This window comes from Pristis pectinata, chromosome 21, assembly GCF_009764475.1.
Source record: "Pristis pectinata isolate sPriPec2 chromosome 21, sPriPec2.1.pri, whole genome shotgun sequence".
In the NCBI taxonomy this organism is placed as follows: domain Eukaryota; kingdom Metazoa; phylum Chordata; class Chondrichthyes; order Rhinopristiformes; family Pristidae; genus Pristis; species Pristis pectinata.
The window spans coordinates 4,481,639-4,500,756 of record NC_067425.1 but is presented as its reverse complement, the minus strand read 5'-3'; the positions used below and the strand labels follow the sequence as shown (position 1 = coordinate 4,500,756).

At 39.1% G+C, this 19,118-nt stretch overlaps 1 protein-coding gene across 1 annotated transcript in view; it reads left to right on the top strand.

Annotated features, from left to right (window-relative positions):
- The window catches only part of brip1 (BRCA1 interacting helicase 1), a 394,954-nt gene that overhangs the window by 269,740 nt on the left and 106,096 nt on the right, over positions 1-19,118 (top strand). The window contains exon 22 of the mRNA XM_052035938.1: positions 9,201-9,273. Coding sequence (XP_051891898.1) covers positions 9,201-9,273 — 73 coding nt within the window. The remainder of the gene's footprint in view (positions 1-9,200; positions 9,274-19,118) is intronic.

Genomic DNA, 19,118 nt, shown 5'->3' with positions numbered 1-19,118 from the left:
AAAGCAATTCCATCGTTAATAGAATAACTAATAGAGGCCAAAATTGTCAAATTTGAAATCAATGAAAGGCAGGTGTCACAGAAGTGAGATGCCAATGAAAGTAGTGTATGCATTTTTCTAATAGGTTGTCTGGAAAGGTGACAGCAGGATCAAAATTAAGTGGCCCTAACTTACTATAGAATTGACTCAATGTAGAGTACCATTTCAACATCTGGGACAGAATAGGTTAAGAAATACAGCTGTCCAAGCAGAGGAAAGGCACATTCCCATATGTTATTATTGCGCACCAACTTGTAAAGTAAGGAGAGCTGAGTTAAACTTGATCTTCCTCCAGAACTGTTTGCATAACCTCAAATTCTAGATGAATGGTGCATTCCACATCTATTACATAGAAGATTATTAGAAAATATGTGCCTGGAAATTGGATTGCCCTTATTTTTAGTTCATCAAAACATGACTATGCATAGTAATTATATCTATCAGTTCCTCACAATAAAATCGAGATATTGTCAGAAAGATATTTGAAGAGAAATTGGTTGATAAACAGAGAGATCTTGGGGTTCAAGTCCACTGCTCCCTGAAAATGGAGAAACAGATGGATAAGATAGTGAAGAAGGCATTTGGTATACTTGCCTCCATAGGCCAAGGAACTGAGAATAAGAGTTGGGACGTCATGTTGCAGCTGTACAAAATACTGGTTAGACCACACTTGGAGTATTGTATACAGTTCTGGTCACCATACTACTGGAAGGACGTGATAGCAATAGAGAGAGTGCAGAAAATATCTGCCAGGAATGGAGGGCTGTAGTTAGAAGGAGAGATTCAATAGGCTGGGTTTATTCTCACTGGAAGGCTGAAGGGTGACCTTATAATGTAATAAGGGGCATAGATGGTCAGTCTTTTTCATACGGCAAGGGAGTCTGGAACTAGAGCATGCAGGTTTAAGGTGAGGGGGAGAAATTTAATTGAGATCTGAGGGGTAAGTTTTTCACACAGAGGGTAGTGCTTATGTGGGACAAGCATCGGCATAATACATGTTCCACATAAGCACTATTCTAGATAGAAGGAAATCAGCAAGCTGTTTCTCAGTTTCCATCATTGTAGTGGTCTATTTGGTTGTTATTAGTTATCAGAATGAAAAAGCAGAAGATGCAGGGAAGTGCATTTGTGTTTATTTTTCTAGAATGTAATACATCATTGTTACAATGCTTGTTATTGCCAAGGCTGTCCTGATGACTATAAATATAGGACCTCTCGGAAATGTAAAATATGGTCAAATATATCATCTTTGGGTTGAGATCTGTGAGACTGGTTATATAAACATCATAAATAGTGAAGCATGGCAGCATATTTATGTTCAAAGGAAAGACATGATATTCTACATAGCAAAACTAACTTTTTTTTATTTAAACCTATTTAACAGCTTTTCTGAACTCACTGCCTAAGCCCGTCCCCCCTTCCCCAATAATAATATTTAATGTTTAAATTTACCATTGAGCAAGGATCTGAGAACGGCCGGCATGGTGTAATGTAAGAAAAAATAACGGTGTCTCCTCCAATTCAATAATGTTGTCAAGGTTTAGTTCAAATCCACAAATTTAAAGAAAAAATATGAATTCAAATAGTTAAATTCAGAGCCCCAGGCACTGGACTTGGATTGCAATTCATATGGAATAGATAATAATACCTTTTGTTGGATTAGGGTCCAGATTGTTGTTTTTATTGTGTTTTTCCTTGTAGTTTTTAGCTTTCTTTACACGTACTTATATGTTCGTACAATCACCTGTTTATCAGTAAGCTCTTAGTAACTTGTAGTATATTTGGTTCTATATTTTTGTAGTTTCTTTGTCTGCAGAGCTGAAGTGTGACTCAGTCAGTACCTGTTCACAGGTTTCCTTATCTAAACCAGTTCAGGATGGTTTGCAGTATAGAGGAAGAGCATGTAGTCAAGCTCTTTGTTACTTCTTTTTACTGCCTTCCATGCTGGTATAGGCTTACCCTGACTGACCTGTACTACAGTATGATGAACATCTAATAAAACGCTGTAACCATAAGATCTGCACCTCATTCTTGACTTCCGAAGAACCTTCTGGACAACATCATCTCCAGATCTAACACTTTTGTATATGTGTCCAGTATATCTGTGTTTGCTTTCCTCATGAGGTTATTGATTTATCACTCTACTACTAGATTCACTACATAAACAATGACTTATATTTACATAGCAGCCTTAATACAGTAAAAACATGCCAAAACACTTAATTTCCTGGGTGGAACTTCTGCAGCTAGAGATACAACTTAAAATGCTCAGCAGGTCAGGCAACATCTGAAGAGAGAGAAATGGAGTCAACATTTCAGGTCAGTGGTCTGTATTTCAATTTTCTGAATCTTCACTTTTTTTTTGCATTTCCTCCTTTTGTGGTGAAAGAGCAACACTTTCACTACAACTATATTTGCAGAAGAGCCTCTTTAAACATTCATGTTAAGCTGTCCTCCTGACCCAATGAGTCATATGCATATCTTAAACTCTGCCACTGGACAGAATATCTGGGAGGCTAAAGCAGCTCTTCCGATTTGTCATACGAGTTTACTATAGATGCTGGAAAACATATGAAAACAGAAAATGAAATGTTAGCATTTCAGCTCAATATAGATAAACAGATAGTGCCTGAGCTAAAGCATGTTTCCAATATTGTCTATTTTTCAACTGCTTTGAGGAGTTGAGTTCTTACAGTATGTTGACATTAGCACAATACTTCTGTGAGTCAGCTTGTTCTCAGCAGTGGCACACTCACCACTCAATCAAAAAGTGTGGGTTCATGTCCCATTACATGACTTGAGAATGTAATGCAAGCTTTTGCATCAGCGAAGGAGATGTGGTCTTTTGGTTGAGATGCAAAGCAGAGGCTCAATCAGCCAGTTCCGATGATCTCAAAAAACTTATGGCATTATTTTGGGGGCGGGGGCGCAAAGGCAAAGGGTTTTCTTGATGTGTTAGCTTACATCACCAAAGCAGATTCATCTTGATTGTTGTTTCTGGGGACATCCTATGTACAGATTGATTGATGTGTTTGTCAGCTTAACAAAAGATGACTACAGTACAGAAATAATTGTCTATGATTCATTTTAAAGCATCATAAGAAAATAAATTATATATAAATGTAAATTCTTGTCTTAAGTGCAGTGTCATTAACATGGCCTTTAATATGAGTGCTGCAAATTGAGGAAGACCAACAGGCAGTGATGGATAATAACATTAAAAACTTGTATTACGTCGCACATGACATTGTAACATCTTCTGTGGTGATTCAATAGAATCCCATTCATAGTGCCACACAGCTTTTTATCATCACCAAACTTGGATATATTACGTTTGATACCCTCATCCAAACTGTTGTTACAGATTGTTAATATCTAGGGCCCCTGCTCCAAATACTTGGAATAGCTCACAACTTCCCAACGGTAGAATCAAACCTTTAGCCCAACTCTCTGTTTTCTGTTCATTAACCAGTCCTCAATCCATACCGGCGTATTACCACCAATCCCATGTGCTATAATTTTGTTTAATAGCCTCATCTGTGGCATCTTATTGAAGGCCTTCTGAAAATCTAAGTGCACCACTAGTTTCCCTGTCCCTTTTCCACTGATTCATGGGAGTAAACGTAAGTATCTCTGGCAAAGGGAAAACAGTCTCCAGACATTATCTGCTGCTCATACAACATTAGAGGATCGATCATGGAGAACAGTTAAGAAACAAGATTAGTGATCCAGAGGCAGGGAATATTAATTGAGAAGTCTGAATCCATATCCCACTATGGCCGCTGTAGAATTTAAATTCAGTTAATAATCCGGAATTTGGAAGCACAACAACTTTCCCCAGGAATGATGAAGCACAAAATTCTACCAGATTGTTATAAAAACCCATCTAGTTCACTAATGTTCTTCAGGAGAGAAGATCTGTATCCTTAATGGTCTGGCCTATGTGCATTTCCAGACCCAACTCATGTGGTTGACTTTTTAAGCTGCTCTGGATGGCCAAGCTCGCCCCTCAGGTGTGACCACCATCTTGACAGGGGGCAATCAGACCTTGTCAGTGACCATCAGATCCTGAAAAATAAATTAAAATGAAATGTTAGAACCATGCCAAAAGTTTGAAAATTACATCTAATGGTTGTAGAAGTCCAATTGCATTAATTTGATTCAATTTTTTAGCAATAAGGAAATAGTGGAAAATTGAGTTAGTTCTAGCTGGTAATGATGAGTTATTTAAAGTAAGTGTTCACTTGGTTACGCTTGTGTAGCCTCGAAGTTAGGAAATCAAAGGAGCCATAAAGAAAAAGGTCGAAGGGATGAAGGTTGATGTACCAATATGCGGGCATAAATATTTGAAAACATGTCCCAGGTCAAGGCATGATACAAGCTTCTAAATATCCAATAGGATACATGGGGCATGTGCTCACTATAATGGTTAAGGCAAAAAAATGAGTCCCCTAAAATGAATGAAACAGATGTTGGATATTCATTAAGCCTGTATAAAACAAACTGAAATTAAAAAAAATCCCAATGGTTGACAGGGAGGAGAGCTTGTGAATTCAACAGGATGTAGTTGGTCTGGTCAGTTGGGTGGAAATGGTATTTAATCCAGAGATGTGTGAGGTAAATGAGAAGAGCACTTGCCTCTGTGTGTTGTCTGAATCTACATGGCTGTTGTGCTGCTGCAAGCAAGTTTTTCATTGTAACTGTACCTCAGCGTACTTGTGCATATGACAATAAACTCAACTTGCTAATGCATTTGAAGAGGTACAGCAAGGCAAGTGAATATACAGTAAATAGAGGACTATTGGGAAGAATGGTGGAACAGAGGATCTTGCGCTGTATGTCAACAGGTTTTTAAAGATAGCAGTATAAGTAGATAATTTGGTTAAAAAAGTGTACAGAATTTATTCCTTTATTAACTGAGGCATGGGATTTAAGAGCTGAGTGGAGTTATGCTAGAAGTGTATACAACATGTATACTGTATACAACATATATTAAAGCCACAATTTTAATTCCGCAGACAGTTCTGGCCTCCACATTACAGGAAAGTACAGGCAATCCCCCGCATTAAGGGGAGTTGCATTCCTAGAAAACAGTTTGTAACGCTAAGCCATATCATCTGCGTGTGCAGCAAGAAATGCTAGTTGAAAAAAATTTTGTGTTTAATTATTTACTTTTGTAATATAAATTTTGTAAGAGTGAATTATTCTGTATCCCAAAATCTTTGGTAGTGATTTGTGGTAAATTTCCGTTACCCAAACTGCCATAATGCGGGGGTTGATGTACTGAAGAGTGTTTGTGGGAGATTTACAAGGATGTTGAAAGAACTGGAAATTTTTAGTTATGAGAAAAGATTGGATAAACTGGTACTGTTTTCTTTGGAAGAGAGAAGGCTGACAGGAGATTTAATTAATGTGTATAAAATAATGAGGTGCCTTGACAAAGTTAATAAAAAGGATCTATTTCCCTTTGCTGAGGGGTCAAAAACAAGGGGGCATAAACTTGATAGAAGGATTAGAAGGGAGTTGAGGAAAAACTCTCAGAGTCTGGAATTCACTACTTGAAAGGGTGGTAGAGGTAGAAACCTTCATCACATTTAAAAAGTACGGATGTGTACTTAAAGAGCTGTGGATTTCTAGCCATGCATTTGCAGGGCTATAGGTCAAGTGCAGGAATTTGAGATTAGCCTGGTAGCTCTTTTTTTCAGTTCGCTGATGTCTTGTAAAGGAGGCCTGAGGCCCCAATATTAAGTGCACCATGCCTACTTGTCCCAGCACAGTGATCCTTCCCAGTACCTTTTTAATTTCCTCCAGTAGGAACTGGGAAGGCCAGTTTTGGGAATAACCAGAAGATGTGGGTCAAAGTATGTACACCATTTATTTCACAGATCAGTTTTTGCAGTTGTGAGGACCAAAGGTTTTAAATACATCAGCGTAGCAGCATCACATCCAGTGTAGCATAAATGTTTCCAATGTATTTATTGTCATTTGCTTTTGTCAGTAAATGCTACAGCTTTCACAATGAAATCTCCTTGTTCTTTCTCTTCCAGCACTCTGGTACCCTTGTTATTGTTAGGTTATTGTAAACTATATGCACAGATGACACAAAAATTATAGTAGCAATTTGCTTAGTCATTCTAAGTTAGTTCCTACTTGAAACATATTATAAATGTATAATCTGCAATGTAACTGAAATCAAATGACAGAACATTAATATTGCAGCACCTTTAATAACTCAGAAAAAAAAACTTTTAGTGTATTGAGAGGCTGTTCTGTCTGGATTCTGTCTGCAGTGTGTATCTGGAATGTCAGTTCAACATTGAATAATGAACTAAAACAAAACAGAAAGTTACAAAGTGTCAAAAGAACTTCCAAAGAATCACAGATTTCAAAAATTCAAAAGAGGCCATTCAACCCATTGTCTATGGGCTAGTTATAGTTTGGAATCATCTACTGTAATTCCATCTCTCTGTCCTTTCCCTCTCCCTATGAATTTTCTGAAGAATCTGTTTGTTTCCCATTTATCTGTTATGGTTGCTATAACTCCAGCTACCATTTAACATGTTATATTCCACATTCTAATATTTTTTTGGGTGGGGGGGTAAAATAAACTTTTCCCCTTGCACTTCTATTACTATCCCTGAAAAGGATCTTGCTTTACCAAAATTGTTTTACAAGATTTTCAGACGTTTTGTTCTATTGAGTAAACGAGAGTTGTTCTTAAGGGTGGAATCTGAAGATGCAAATGAACAATAAAGTTCATCCCTCTTAACTCCTGTTTGTTGTATGCCAAGCAAAATTTCTGATGTCGCATTTAAATATGTCCCAGTTTAAAGAAAGTCATCATAAGGTACATACCTTAAAAGGATATTTGTTTTGCACAATTTTTAAATTATATGATAAAACATCATAATGGATTCTATGTAGCTTTAATGCTTTATTGTATCTATTCTCAAAGACAATCTTACTTTAGGTAGCTTAAAACTGCCTTTGTAAATATTTCTTGTTAATTCAATGCCTACAGTTTCCGTAGATCTGCAAATCTACAAAATTATTATTTGCAGTGGTGCCTTTTGGATTGGAAATTGTTTGAATTTGCACCATTTATAAACAGAATATGAACAAAATGATAATTACATGTTATTTTATGCACATAATTCTATTGTAAATTATAGAATTTTTTTCAGATACTTTAATGGTTTTAAATAGTAATTCTGTCCTATCTATGCTTATAGCTATGCTATGCAGTGTACACTTCTTTTGCAATGATGTTAAAATGGGGGAGCTAGAATTCTGTAAAGCAGATGATTAGCTCTGAAAAATTAGACAGGTCACTTCAGTCACCCTTTGACACTTCATGATGTAATTTTTAAATAGGCCCTTGAATGGTCAATACTACATCTATCTATCTCCAGTGAGGGTACCTAGTGTCACTTTCTTCACCAAAATTTAAAACACTGTCCAGCAAGAGAGATTGACTAGCCCCAGTATCTCTAAGAATTTTCACTGGCACCTGGGGTGACTCATCATTCAGTGAAACAAAACCACCTGATACATACGAACGGAATTCTTTTCTCACCCTCTCCAACTTTTCCGCTTTTCCCTCTTGCAAGGACTGACCATACAGCACCATTTGTAATTTTCAGGTACATGTGTTGCATACTTGGTAACTACTTAAGGACAAGAATTTGTTTTGCCAAATTTCTGTGGGGCCAGGAGAAGTGCTCCACATAAAATACTTCAGTTGAATGACCCATGTTCGTATCCCAACCTCCTCGCCCCTTTCTAACCAATTGGCCCACTCAATATTCAGATGACAGATTTTCTTGCTTCTAATGGGGTTCACACCCAAACTTGAAATGCTTTGATTTCCAACTTTGGGTGTCTACTCCTTTTGAAGAAGCATTTGTTTAAGGAACTAATTGAAAACACAAGCAGCTAGTTTATTCAATCAACATATGTATGACCATGGTCTTGAAAGGAAAGCTGCCTGTGTTTTTCACACAGCTTTACTGGTGGTGCAGAAAATTAACATTGTCTGCATTATCCATAAATATAATTTGATTATGTAACTTAATTGAGATCTCTGGAAATTAAAAATAAATATATAAAATGCTGGAAACCCTCAGCAGGTCAGGCATATTTGTGGAAAGAAAAGCACCTAACATTTCAATCTGAGACCTTGTGTCAGAACTGAGAGAAGAAAACAAGTTAGTTTTCAGTTGGGCAGAGGTCGAGGAGAGGGATGGGTAGATCAAACGGATTATCTCCGATAGGGTGAGTGCAGGTGGGTTAATTGAAGTAGTTACAAGCACATTAAGCTTCTTTGTCTATGTAATGTGGAGTGTAGTGGTTAGCGTAACACTATTACAGTGCCAGCGACCTAGGTTCAAGTCTGGCTGCTGCCTGTAAGGAGTTTGTACGTTCTCCCCGTGTCTGCGTGTGTTTCCTCCGGGTGCTCCGGTTTCCTCCCACATTCCAAAGATGTACAGGTTAGGAGCTGTGGGCATGTTATGTTGGCGCTGGAAGAGTGGCAACACTTGAGGGCTGCCCCCAGCGCTTTCTCAGTAATGCAAAAAGATGCATTTCACTGTGTGTTTCGATGTACATGTGACTAATAAATAAATATCTTATCTTAAATGGTGAGTTCAAGTTCAAGTTACTTTATCGTCATTCATCCATGCTATAAAAACACATGGTGGAATGAAATGTGGTTTCCCCCAGACTCTCACAACAGAGGACATACATAGAACAGAAGACATACAATGAACACAACAAAAAATCAAAACAAAAATAGTGCAAGTACAAATAGTGCAAAAAAAGCTATATACAAAATACAAATTTAGTGCAGAGTTAGTGCAAAACTGAGTTGGACAAGAGAAATACAAGCTCAGTGTGTTGTACTCATTGTATAAACATGTTCAGCAGCAGCCAAAATTCTTATATGCCGTTGTGCAAACCAGAGCTTTTGATGCGGCATTTGTCTATCAGGGTATTCAGGAGCCTGACAGCCTGGGGGAAAAAGCTGTTGAGCAATCTAGTAATTCTGGCCCGGATGCTCCGGTTACCGCTTGCCAGATGGCAGTGGGACACATAGGTCGTGGGAGGGATGAGAAGGGTTGTCTATAATTCTATAAACCTTACGTGTGCATCGTGTATTGTAGATATCCGAAATGGAGGGAAGAGTTACTCCAATGATCTTCTCGCTGTACTCGCAATTCTCTGCAAAGACTTACGGTCAGAGATGTTACAGTTACCATACCAGGCAGAGATGCAGCTAGTCAGGACACTCTGTAGAATGTAGTGAGGGTGGGGGAGGGCTGGTTTGCTCTTTTCAGCTGCCATAAAAAGTGGAGACGCTGCTGTGCATTCTTGGTGAGGGAAGAGATGTTAGTTGACTAGGAAAGGTCGTCTGCTATATGTATTCCCAAGAACTTAAAACAGCTGACTCTCTGTACAATGATGCCATTGATGCACAGGGGTAAGTGGTCAGCCTGAGCCTTTCTAAAATCCACAATCATCTCTCTTGTTTTGCCCATGTTCAAGGAGAGATTGTTGACTGAGCACCAATCCGCCAGCCTTGCCACCTCCTCTCTGTAAGCTGTTTCATCATTCCTGCTGATAAGGCCCACCACTGTGGGACATGGCCAGCAGGGCAGACTATACAAAAAACTGAACCAAAATTATGACAGGGAGAAATAGAAATTTCTGATGTAGACAGAAAGAGAGAGTGAATTATTTAAAGTTCGAGAACTCAGTGTTGAGTCCAGAAAACTGCAATGTGCCCAGATGGATGATGGGGTGTTCTTCAAACTTGCATTGAGCGTCTTTGGAACAGTGCAGGAGACCAAAGACAGAAAGGTCAGAGTGGGATGGTTAATTAAAGTGGCAGGTAAATAGAAACTTAAGGTCACTCCTGCCAGCTGAATGCAGGGCTTTCACTAATCTGCATTTGGTTTCCCCATTGTAGAGGAGACTACCTTGTGAGCACCAAATGCAGGGGGGTGGTTTTAAGTCACCCAATATGAATAGTAGGTTGGCAAATGTTGAAGCAGACTCACTGTATCTCCCCACCCTCTCCATTTTTGCAAAGAAAATAAAAGGCCTCCAGCTGCAAAATGCTAAGAGATGTGGTCCAACACACAAAAAACTATTATCATCTCTCTGGAGAAGAACCCCCTGTTGTCTTTATAATATATTCTGCAACTGTTGTCCAGGTAAAGGATTGTTCTTTTAAAGAGCACCTGGGCAGACCTTCCATGCATTACTGCCTGCTTTTCTGATAAAGGCCCATGCTGTTTCCCAGCCGTGCCTTCAAAGAAAGAATGGCAGTCATACGTTTGTGTTCTCTAGAGTTAAGAAGTATGAGAGAAGATCTAGTTGAAATTTGACTGATTGGATACCCTGGCTGAAGAGTTTGGAACCAGAGATCAGTCTCAGAATAAAGGGTAGGCCAATTTAGAATTGAGACGAAATAAAAGTCTTAACACAGAGGGTGGTGAATCTTTGGAACTCTCTGTGCTGGAGGGCTGTGGAGGTTTAGTCACTGAATTAATTCAAAATAGAGATTGATAGAATTTTGGATATTACAGGAATCAAGGGATGTAGGGATAGGGCAAGTCAAAGATCAGCTGTGATGCTGATGAACGGCAGAGCAAGCTCCAAGGACCAAGTGGCCTACTCCTGCTCCAGTTTCTTATGCCTATCCATAATTATCTTGGAAACTTATTGCTGAGCTGTGATAACTGCTGGGATTGGAGACGCAGTCCCTTAAGATTGGATGTTATTTAATGACTTTTCTTCCAATCATCATACAAGATACATGTATTTTTCATCTTAAGTGTCATGTGTACTTTATATGAAAGGAAAATCAAAATTTTAAAACAAAAAGTTTGTAGAATTATATGTAAAAGTTGAATTGCAGCTCATATAATTGCTTTAATTATTATTAGACTGTGTAATTCCTTTATATGGAAATTATAGACAGGTGAGTCTTACCTCAGTGGTTGGTAAGCTGATGGAGAAGATCCTGAGAGGCAGGATTTATGAACATTTGGAGAGGTATAATATGATTAGGAATAGTCAGCATGGCTTTGTTAAGGGCAGGTCCTGCCTTACGAGCCTGATTGAATTTCTTGAGGATGTGACTAAACACATCGATGAAGGGAGAGCAGTAGATGTAGTGTATACGGATTTCAGCAAGGCGTTTGATAAGGTACCCCATGTGAGGCTTATGGAGAAGGTGAGGAGACATGGGATCCAAGGGGACATTGCAGTGTGGATCCAGAAATGGCTGGCCCACAGAAGGCAAAGAGTGGTTGTTGAAGGGTCGTATTCTGAGTGGAGGTCGGTGACCAGTGGTGTACCTCAGGGATCTGTACTGGGACCCTTACTATTTGTGATTTTTATAAATGACCTGGATGAGGAAGTGGACGGGTGGGTTAGTAAGTTATGGATAGTTTGGAGGGCTGTCAGAGGGTACAGAGGGACATAGATAGGATGCAGAGTTGGGCTGAGCAGTGGCACATGCAGTTCAACCTAGATAAGTGTGAAGTGGTTCATTTTGGTAGGTCAAATATGTTGGCGGAATATGCTCTTAATATTAGGACTCTTGGCAGTGTGGAGGATCTGAGGGATCTTGGGGTCCGAGTCCATAGAACGCTCAAAGTGGCTGCGCAGGTTGACTGTGTGGTTAAGAAGGCATATTGTCCTTCATCAATCGGGGAACTGAATCTAGGAGCCGTGAGGTATTGTTGCAGCTATGTAGGTCCCTGGTCAGACCCCACTTGGAGTATTGTGCTCAGTTCTGGTCGCCACACTACAGGAAAGATATGGAAGCCATAGAGAAGGCGCAGAGGAGATTTACAAGGATGCTGCCTGGAATGTGGAGCATGCCTTATGAACATAGGTTGAGGGAACTCGGCCTTTTCTCCTTGGAGAGACGGAGGATGGGGGGGACCTGATAGAGGTGTATAAGATGATGAGAGGTATTGATGGGGTAGATAGTCAGATGCTTTTCCCCAGGGCTGAATTGGTGGCCACAAGAGGACATAGGCTTAAGGTGCTGGGGAGTAGACATAGAGGAGATGTCAGGGGTGAGTTTTTTACTCAGAGAGCGGTGAGTGCGTGGAATTGGCTGCCGGAAATGGTGGTGGAGGCTGATACAATAGGGTCTTTCAAGACACTGTTAGATAGGTAGATGGAGCTGAGTAAAATAGAGGGCTATGGGTAAGCCTAGTAAGTTCTAGGGTAGGGACATGTTCAGCACAGCTTTGTGGGCCGAAGGGCCTGAATTGTGCTGTAAAAGTCACAAATAATGTATAACCTTTCTAATAAATAACAAAGACACATGAAAGTGTTGTAGTTTTTCACTGTCTTTCACCAGTAAATTACATGCAAAGTAAGTCTATGATATCTGAATGCCAATAGATACAGGTTTTAAAAAATTCTGTCAATTTCTCAGACTAGTTAAACCTGAGCAGATGTTTGAGATTAACCGTTCCTTCTGCTTCTGAATATTGATTCTCCTTGTCACTATTTATGCACAGCACAGTATAAATGTCAGGAAATTGCTGTTAGTGTGTATTATAGAAAATGTCTGTAGTGTAGAGACTTCTTCCTCATAAAATTATCCTTCCATCACTGGAGGGGATTTCCAGTATTACAGTACCTTTCATGGGCCCCTCAAATGGAATTGCTTCATTATAGAAATACTGACATCAAGTTTGTTGATTCTTTTGTTTTTCACACAATTTAGGATACTTGTTCTGCTTTTTTATTAAATGATCCACTTAAGTATAACTGATTTGAAGTTTAAGAATGTGATGTAACACAGTATCTCAAGCAAATCTTAAAACTATTCAACAAATATTTCATTTACAATGTTACATTGTCAAAGACTGTAGGAAAAACATACAAGTACAAAAGTATATTCACATTAATAGAGAAGATGTTAAACCTGCAATAATAAACATTTCTTGGGCCAGAACTTGCTGGAAATTATTGGCATTTCTCCACATTAGTGCTATCAAGTTTGGGATTCCTGCCCAAATGCACAAGTCCTAAATTTGCTGGCCACTCTTTGTTGGCAATTTCTCAATCTTAAACTCGGGGCAATTTCACAGCACCTACTCTGGGAAATCTGCATGCTGAAATTTGCACAGGAACAGCAAGTCCATTAGTTCCAGTGGAGAGAAATGGAGGAATCCAGGAAAGTACCAGATAATTTACAATAACTTGCTGTGCAGTCCCTCAAAACACGTACCACCAGGCTTAAGGACAACTTTTATCCCACAGTTATGACTATTGAACAGACTTCTTGTACAATAAGATGGATTCCTGACCTCACAATCTACCTCATCATGGCCTTGCACCTTATCGTCTACCTGCATTGCACTTTCTCTGTAACTGTAACACTATATTCATCATTCTATTATTGCTTTTCCCTCGTACTACCTCGATGTACATGTGATGAAATGATCGGTGTGGATGGCGTGCAAAACAAAGTTTTTCACTGTACCTCAGTACATGTGACAATGATAAACCAATTACCATTTTGGATCTTAAAGTAAAAATCTAGCAGTAAAATACTGCAGATATTAGAAATGTGAAATTAAGCAGAAAATGCTAGAAATACTCAGCAGGTCAAGTAGCATATGTGGAGAGAGAAAAAACAGAGCCAATGTTTTAAGTTGCAAAACATTAACACTGTTTCTCTTTCACATTATGAAATACTGAGTATTTCTAGCAATTTCTATTTTATTCTCCTTAAAATCAAGGCAGCTTTGGAGAGTAAGTTGAAACAGTTGATCTGCAAAAGAAGTTTGTACTTACCATGTAGGTCTGCAATGAGTACTCATGGCTTATCCCTGTCACCAACTTTTTCTCTAATATGTGAAATAATCTCATGGCATCGACTTAAACAAGCAATTCATCTGAAAAGTCTTATCCAGCAGTTGAGTTCCTACTTTTATAGAAAGAATCCACCAAAAATTAAATTTATAGAGAAAAATGAACTTAGAATCCTTCATTTCCTCAGGACATTTCAAAGCCTTTGAAACCTTTGTTTTATAGGAAAAATTCTGAACCGAACTTGTGAACATCAAGTTCCACTACTTTTTCCAGTGTTGGTGAAGACCTGCTGAGTACTTCCAACATTTTCTGTTTTTGTTTTAGATTTACAGTATCTACAGTTTTGTTTTATTTTCGATGAGAGGGAGTTGATGGACATGTGGTGAAAATAGGTTAAAGGGAAATAAGTTGGGAAATGGGACTTGGGATTGTTCTGAGTGCCATCACAGACATGATGGGCCAAATAACCTCTTTCTCTGTCATGAAAGATGAAACACTAAAACACTAAGCACCAGTAGCAACAGCATGCTGCTGATGTCCAGAATCAATGCAATAGCTTTCCACCCCTTCTTCCTCACTGTCTCAGTTATCCTAGTGAGTAAAGTTGATTGGAAAGCAATTGATTAATTATTAAACAATGTATTTTTCATGATAAATTCCCACTAGCAGCAGTTTAAACCATCTCTACCCCCATCACTTTTGCACTCTTTATATGCTGTGTGCACAATTCCCAAAAATAAATTCTCCCCTACCTTGTACTGTTCAAATTTAGGGTGTTCCACTTTCTGCAGCTTTGTGTTAGATTTAGCCACTGGGTTTTCAACTCCTAGATCCATATGATAGTTTTATAATAAACAAAATAGCTTGCTGTTGGACATCAGTGGTAACATTCTCCTTTTACTACTACCCTTCTGGGTTGTATCAGTCAACCAAAAATATAACCAAGGGCTTTGTATGGTATTGTTGACAGGGAGCATAATAGCAATAAATTTCAATCTCCCAGTATACTCATCAAAAACTAACCTGAATAGCTTAGTTTGTAAACCTTGGCATTAATTTAAGCTCACAGGAGCTATTTATTGCTTTGTAGATGTGGGATTCTGAATTTTATTGCTTAAGTATGTTTCATAAAGTTTTCTGCTGTTTTCAGCAGGAATTATGTGCGGTATTCTGGCATGTGACTGATGAACTGGCTAGAAATAACGAATGGCGATTAAAGCTTACTATGCAATGCTTAATTTTTTTATGATATTTCTTTGTCTGCTAATGTCATGGTATCATTAACCTATTTATATCATAACCCATTAACACTTTCAATGTTGTCACCAACAGTCATTTCTAGCCTTAAGACTATTTTGCACTTCACTCACAGTTACTCAGCAAATTTGCTTAATACACGGATTATTGTGAGGATATAATTATTGTATATAATTTTCATTAATCCAGACAGTTTAGTTTTAATAAAAATAAGCCTAGAGTTTGAATTTCATAATAATCTTCCCTTAAGAATCACACAATGCAGAACTGATCTTACCCAGAGTAAATCACATTAGTAAATCAGAGTAAATCTGGGTTAATTCATAACGATATCAATTGGACTGAGCACTTGTAGTTGTTATCCACATTAGTATGCTTGACCTTATCCTGGTGTCAGAAACATTTAATGGCCACACACCACACATTTCTGCCCATACCAGCATAAGTTGGAGCTTAAGATGCCACACAACTGCTCTCATGGAACAGTATCAGCAGAAATTGAAGCACATTGTAGCATATTCTTGCTTTTTTTTGCCACTTCAACAATACTCTGCTGACATGGGGAACCCTTTCTCATTGCTTCAGAAGTGACTACAGTTGCTCAAACTACTTCTATAGTCTGCAGAGTGTGATACAACTAAAATATTTGCTTTCTGTTGCCCATTCTCTAGGAACACTCCCTTTATGCAAGATACTGAAAATGATGCAAGTAGTTGCTTAGACTGTTAGTCAAAAATGTTGGTTTGTGCAGATACATCTCTTTACTTGTGGAGAACAGCTACTTGGTTACATGCAGCATCCCTTTTATCTTGTAGAACCATGACCTGCTGATGATTTGCAACATCAAGTGCATTAGGAGCAACACACTGTTCACAAGTAGCATCCTGCTGCTCAATAAGAACAGTGATTTGCTAATAAATGGCATCTCTCTGCTCAGTGCAGACATCAGGCTGTTCCCTACTGGGATATTGCTGTTCCTGATGAGTTTCAAGCTGCTCTATGTACCAGAAAGCAGATTTCTTGGTGGAAGAGGGCGAGAATGTATAGAATCATTGAATTGTACAGCACAGAAACAGGACCCTCAGCCCAGCACACCCATGCTGACTGTGTACCTATCTAAGCTGATCCCATTTGCTCGTATCCCTCTACTACTTTTCTCTCCAAGTACCTGTCCAAATGCCTTTTAATGTTGTAATCACATTTGCCTTTACCACTTCTTCTGGCAGCTCATTCCATATAACCACACTCTCTGTGTGAAAAGCATGCCCCTCAGATCTTATTTAAATTTCTCCCTTCTCACCTTATACCTAGATCCTGTAGTTTTAGACTCGCCCACCCTAGGAAAAAGACTCTGATATCTACCCTATCTATGTCTCTTATAATTTTATAAACCTCCAAAAGGCCACCCTCAACCTTCAGTGAGAATAAACCCAGCCTATCCAAACTCTGATTATCACTACCACCCTTCATTCCAGGCAAGGTCCTGGTGAATCTCTTCTGTACTCTCTTCAATGTTACCACATCGTTCCTTTATTGTGTCAACCAGAACTGTACACAATACTCCGAATGCAGCCTGACCAACGTTTTGTACAGCGGCAACATGACATCCAGCTCTTTTTCTCAATGCCTCAATCTATGAAGGTAAGCATGCCGAATGCCTTCTTCACTGCTCCATCCACCTGTGTTACCATTTTCAGGCAGCTACGAACTCACAGGTCCCTCTGTACATCATGACTCCTGAGGTACCTGCCATTTACTGTACATGTCTTGTTAGTATTTGACATCCCAAAAGAACCAGAACCAAAAAGACATCATGTGGCCACACAGCAGGGCTTTTGTGGTGGGTTTGTTGCCAAGTCCTTGTGCCATGTCTGTAGAGTGTCGTATCTCGTTGTGCACCTGCATCAGCTTTCTCATGGAAGTATCCTTATCATTGACCTCATCTAAATCCTTTGAACCAGTATGGATATGTGGATCTTCCCTTTGGCAAGCTTCCGCACTAGATTCCCTACACCCAGTGCCAGATTACATCCCACTAATGTTATGCGTTTCTTTCCATGACATTCTTCTTTCTAACCCATTAAGAACATAAGAAATAGGAGCGGGGTAGACCACCTGGCCCATCAAGCCTGCTCCATCATTCAATAAGATCACGGCTGATCTGGCCATGGACTCAGATCCACCTATCTGCCTTTCCCCATAACCCTTAATTCCCCTACTATGCAAAAATCTATCTAACTGTGTCTTAAATATATTTAATGAGGTAGCCTCTACTGCTTCCCTGGGCAGAGAATTCCACAGATTCACTACTCTCTGGGAAAAGCAGTTTCTCCTCATCTCCGTCCTAAATCTACTCCCCTGAATCTTGAGGATATGTCCCCTACTTCTAGTCTCACCTACCAATGGAAACAACCTTCCTGCCTTATCTTATCTATCCCTTTCATAATTTTACATGTTTCTATAAGATCCCCTCTCATTCTTCTGAATTCCAGCAAGTATAGTCCCAGGTGACTCAATCTGTCCTCATAGACTAACACCCTCATCTCCGGAATCAACCTGATAAATCTCCTCTGCACTGCCTCCAAAGCCAGGATATCTTTCCTCAAGTAAGGAGACCAGAACTGCATGCAGACCTGAACTGCCCCGTACAGTTGTGGCATTACCTCCCTGCTCTTAAATTCAATCGCTCTAGCAATGAAGGCCAAAATTGTTTGCATCGCCGTCAGTGCCTGTCTCTGGGTTAGTGCTGTGGGATGTCAGACATAATGGCATACTTTGGCCATCTTCAACATCCCCTTCTTCTTCCTCTCTTTTTACTTTTCTCTCCCGTGTTCTGCCTACTCAACTGACTCCCTTCTCAGTTTGCAGTGTTACAAAGCGTTGGAAGCTGTGCTGTATTGAGTATAATAGTGAACATGAATCAACTGGATTGATATATATGACCTCACGATCTACCTTGCTGTGACCTTGCACCTTATTGCACTGCACTTTCTCTGTAGCTGTGACACTTTACTCTGTACTGTTATTGTTTTTACCTATACTACCTCAATGCACTCTGTACTAACCCAATGTAACTGCACTGTGTAATGAATTGACCTGTACGATCGGTATGCAAGACAAGTTTTTCACTGTACCTCGGTACAAGTGACAATAATAAACCAATACCAATACCAATACAGCAGACGTTGCATTTTAAAGCTTCTTTCTGGGTATTAAACACCCCATACAATGTTTCAAGCTTGTTTTTGATTTACTTTGGAGGAGGGGACAAAATTTGGTGCAAAGTTAAATGTATCAGTGTTTTAGTACATCAAAAAGAGTGTGATCCAATTTCTAGGCTATAAAATCTAAAACACAAAAAAAACATTGCAGGTGTATCAGATAAATAACTTGCAGCAGTATAAAATTAATCTTAAAGGCCATCCGGGGAATTTTCAGCTAAGTAGGCTTTTAGCCTATTCAAAAATTCCATACATGCATGCCCGCATTTTACAGGTATCATTTTCATCTCTAAGCAATACTGCAAACTCTTTAAATTGTAAATGGTAATATTTGGAGCCAAATTCCTGTTTCCCAACATTCCAGTCAAATGAATAATATTTTATGCCAACAGTTTAGTCACTCAACAAGGATCAACTTCCTGTTAATTGAAGCACTCCTGGTGGCCAGCCTTCAGCATCAGGAAAAGTGTCAACATGACATTTATATCAACGCATGACAAATAGTTACTGCATTTCTACTGAGTGAACCGTGAATGACCTGTACAGGTTTGGTTTATCTCAACAAATGAATTGTGTTGAAAGAAGGTGGTTTTAATTTGTGAGCATACAGGTTAGAACAATAGGTTTAACTATTGCAGGTGAATACCAGTGTTACACAAATCCTTCTCCACTCTCCAAATCACCCTGTGAGCTGACTGAGCTCATACCATCTTTACAATTATTCAGACTTGTTTGGCACAGACATTGTGGGCT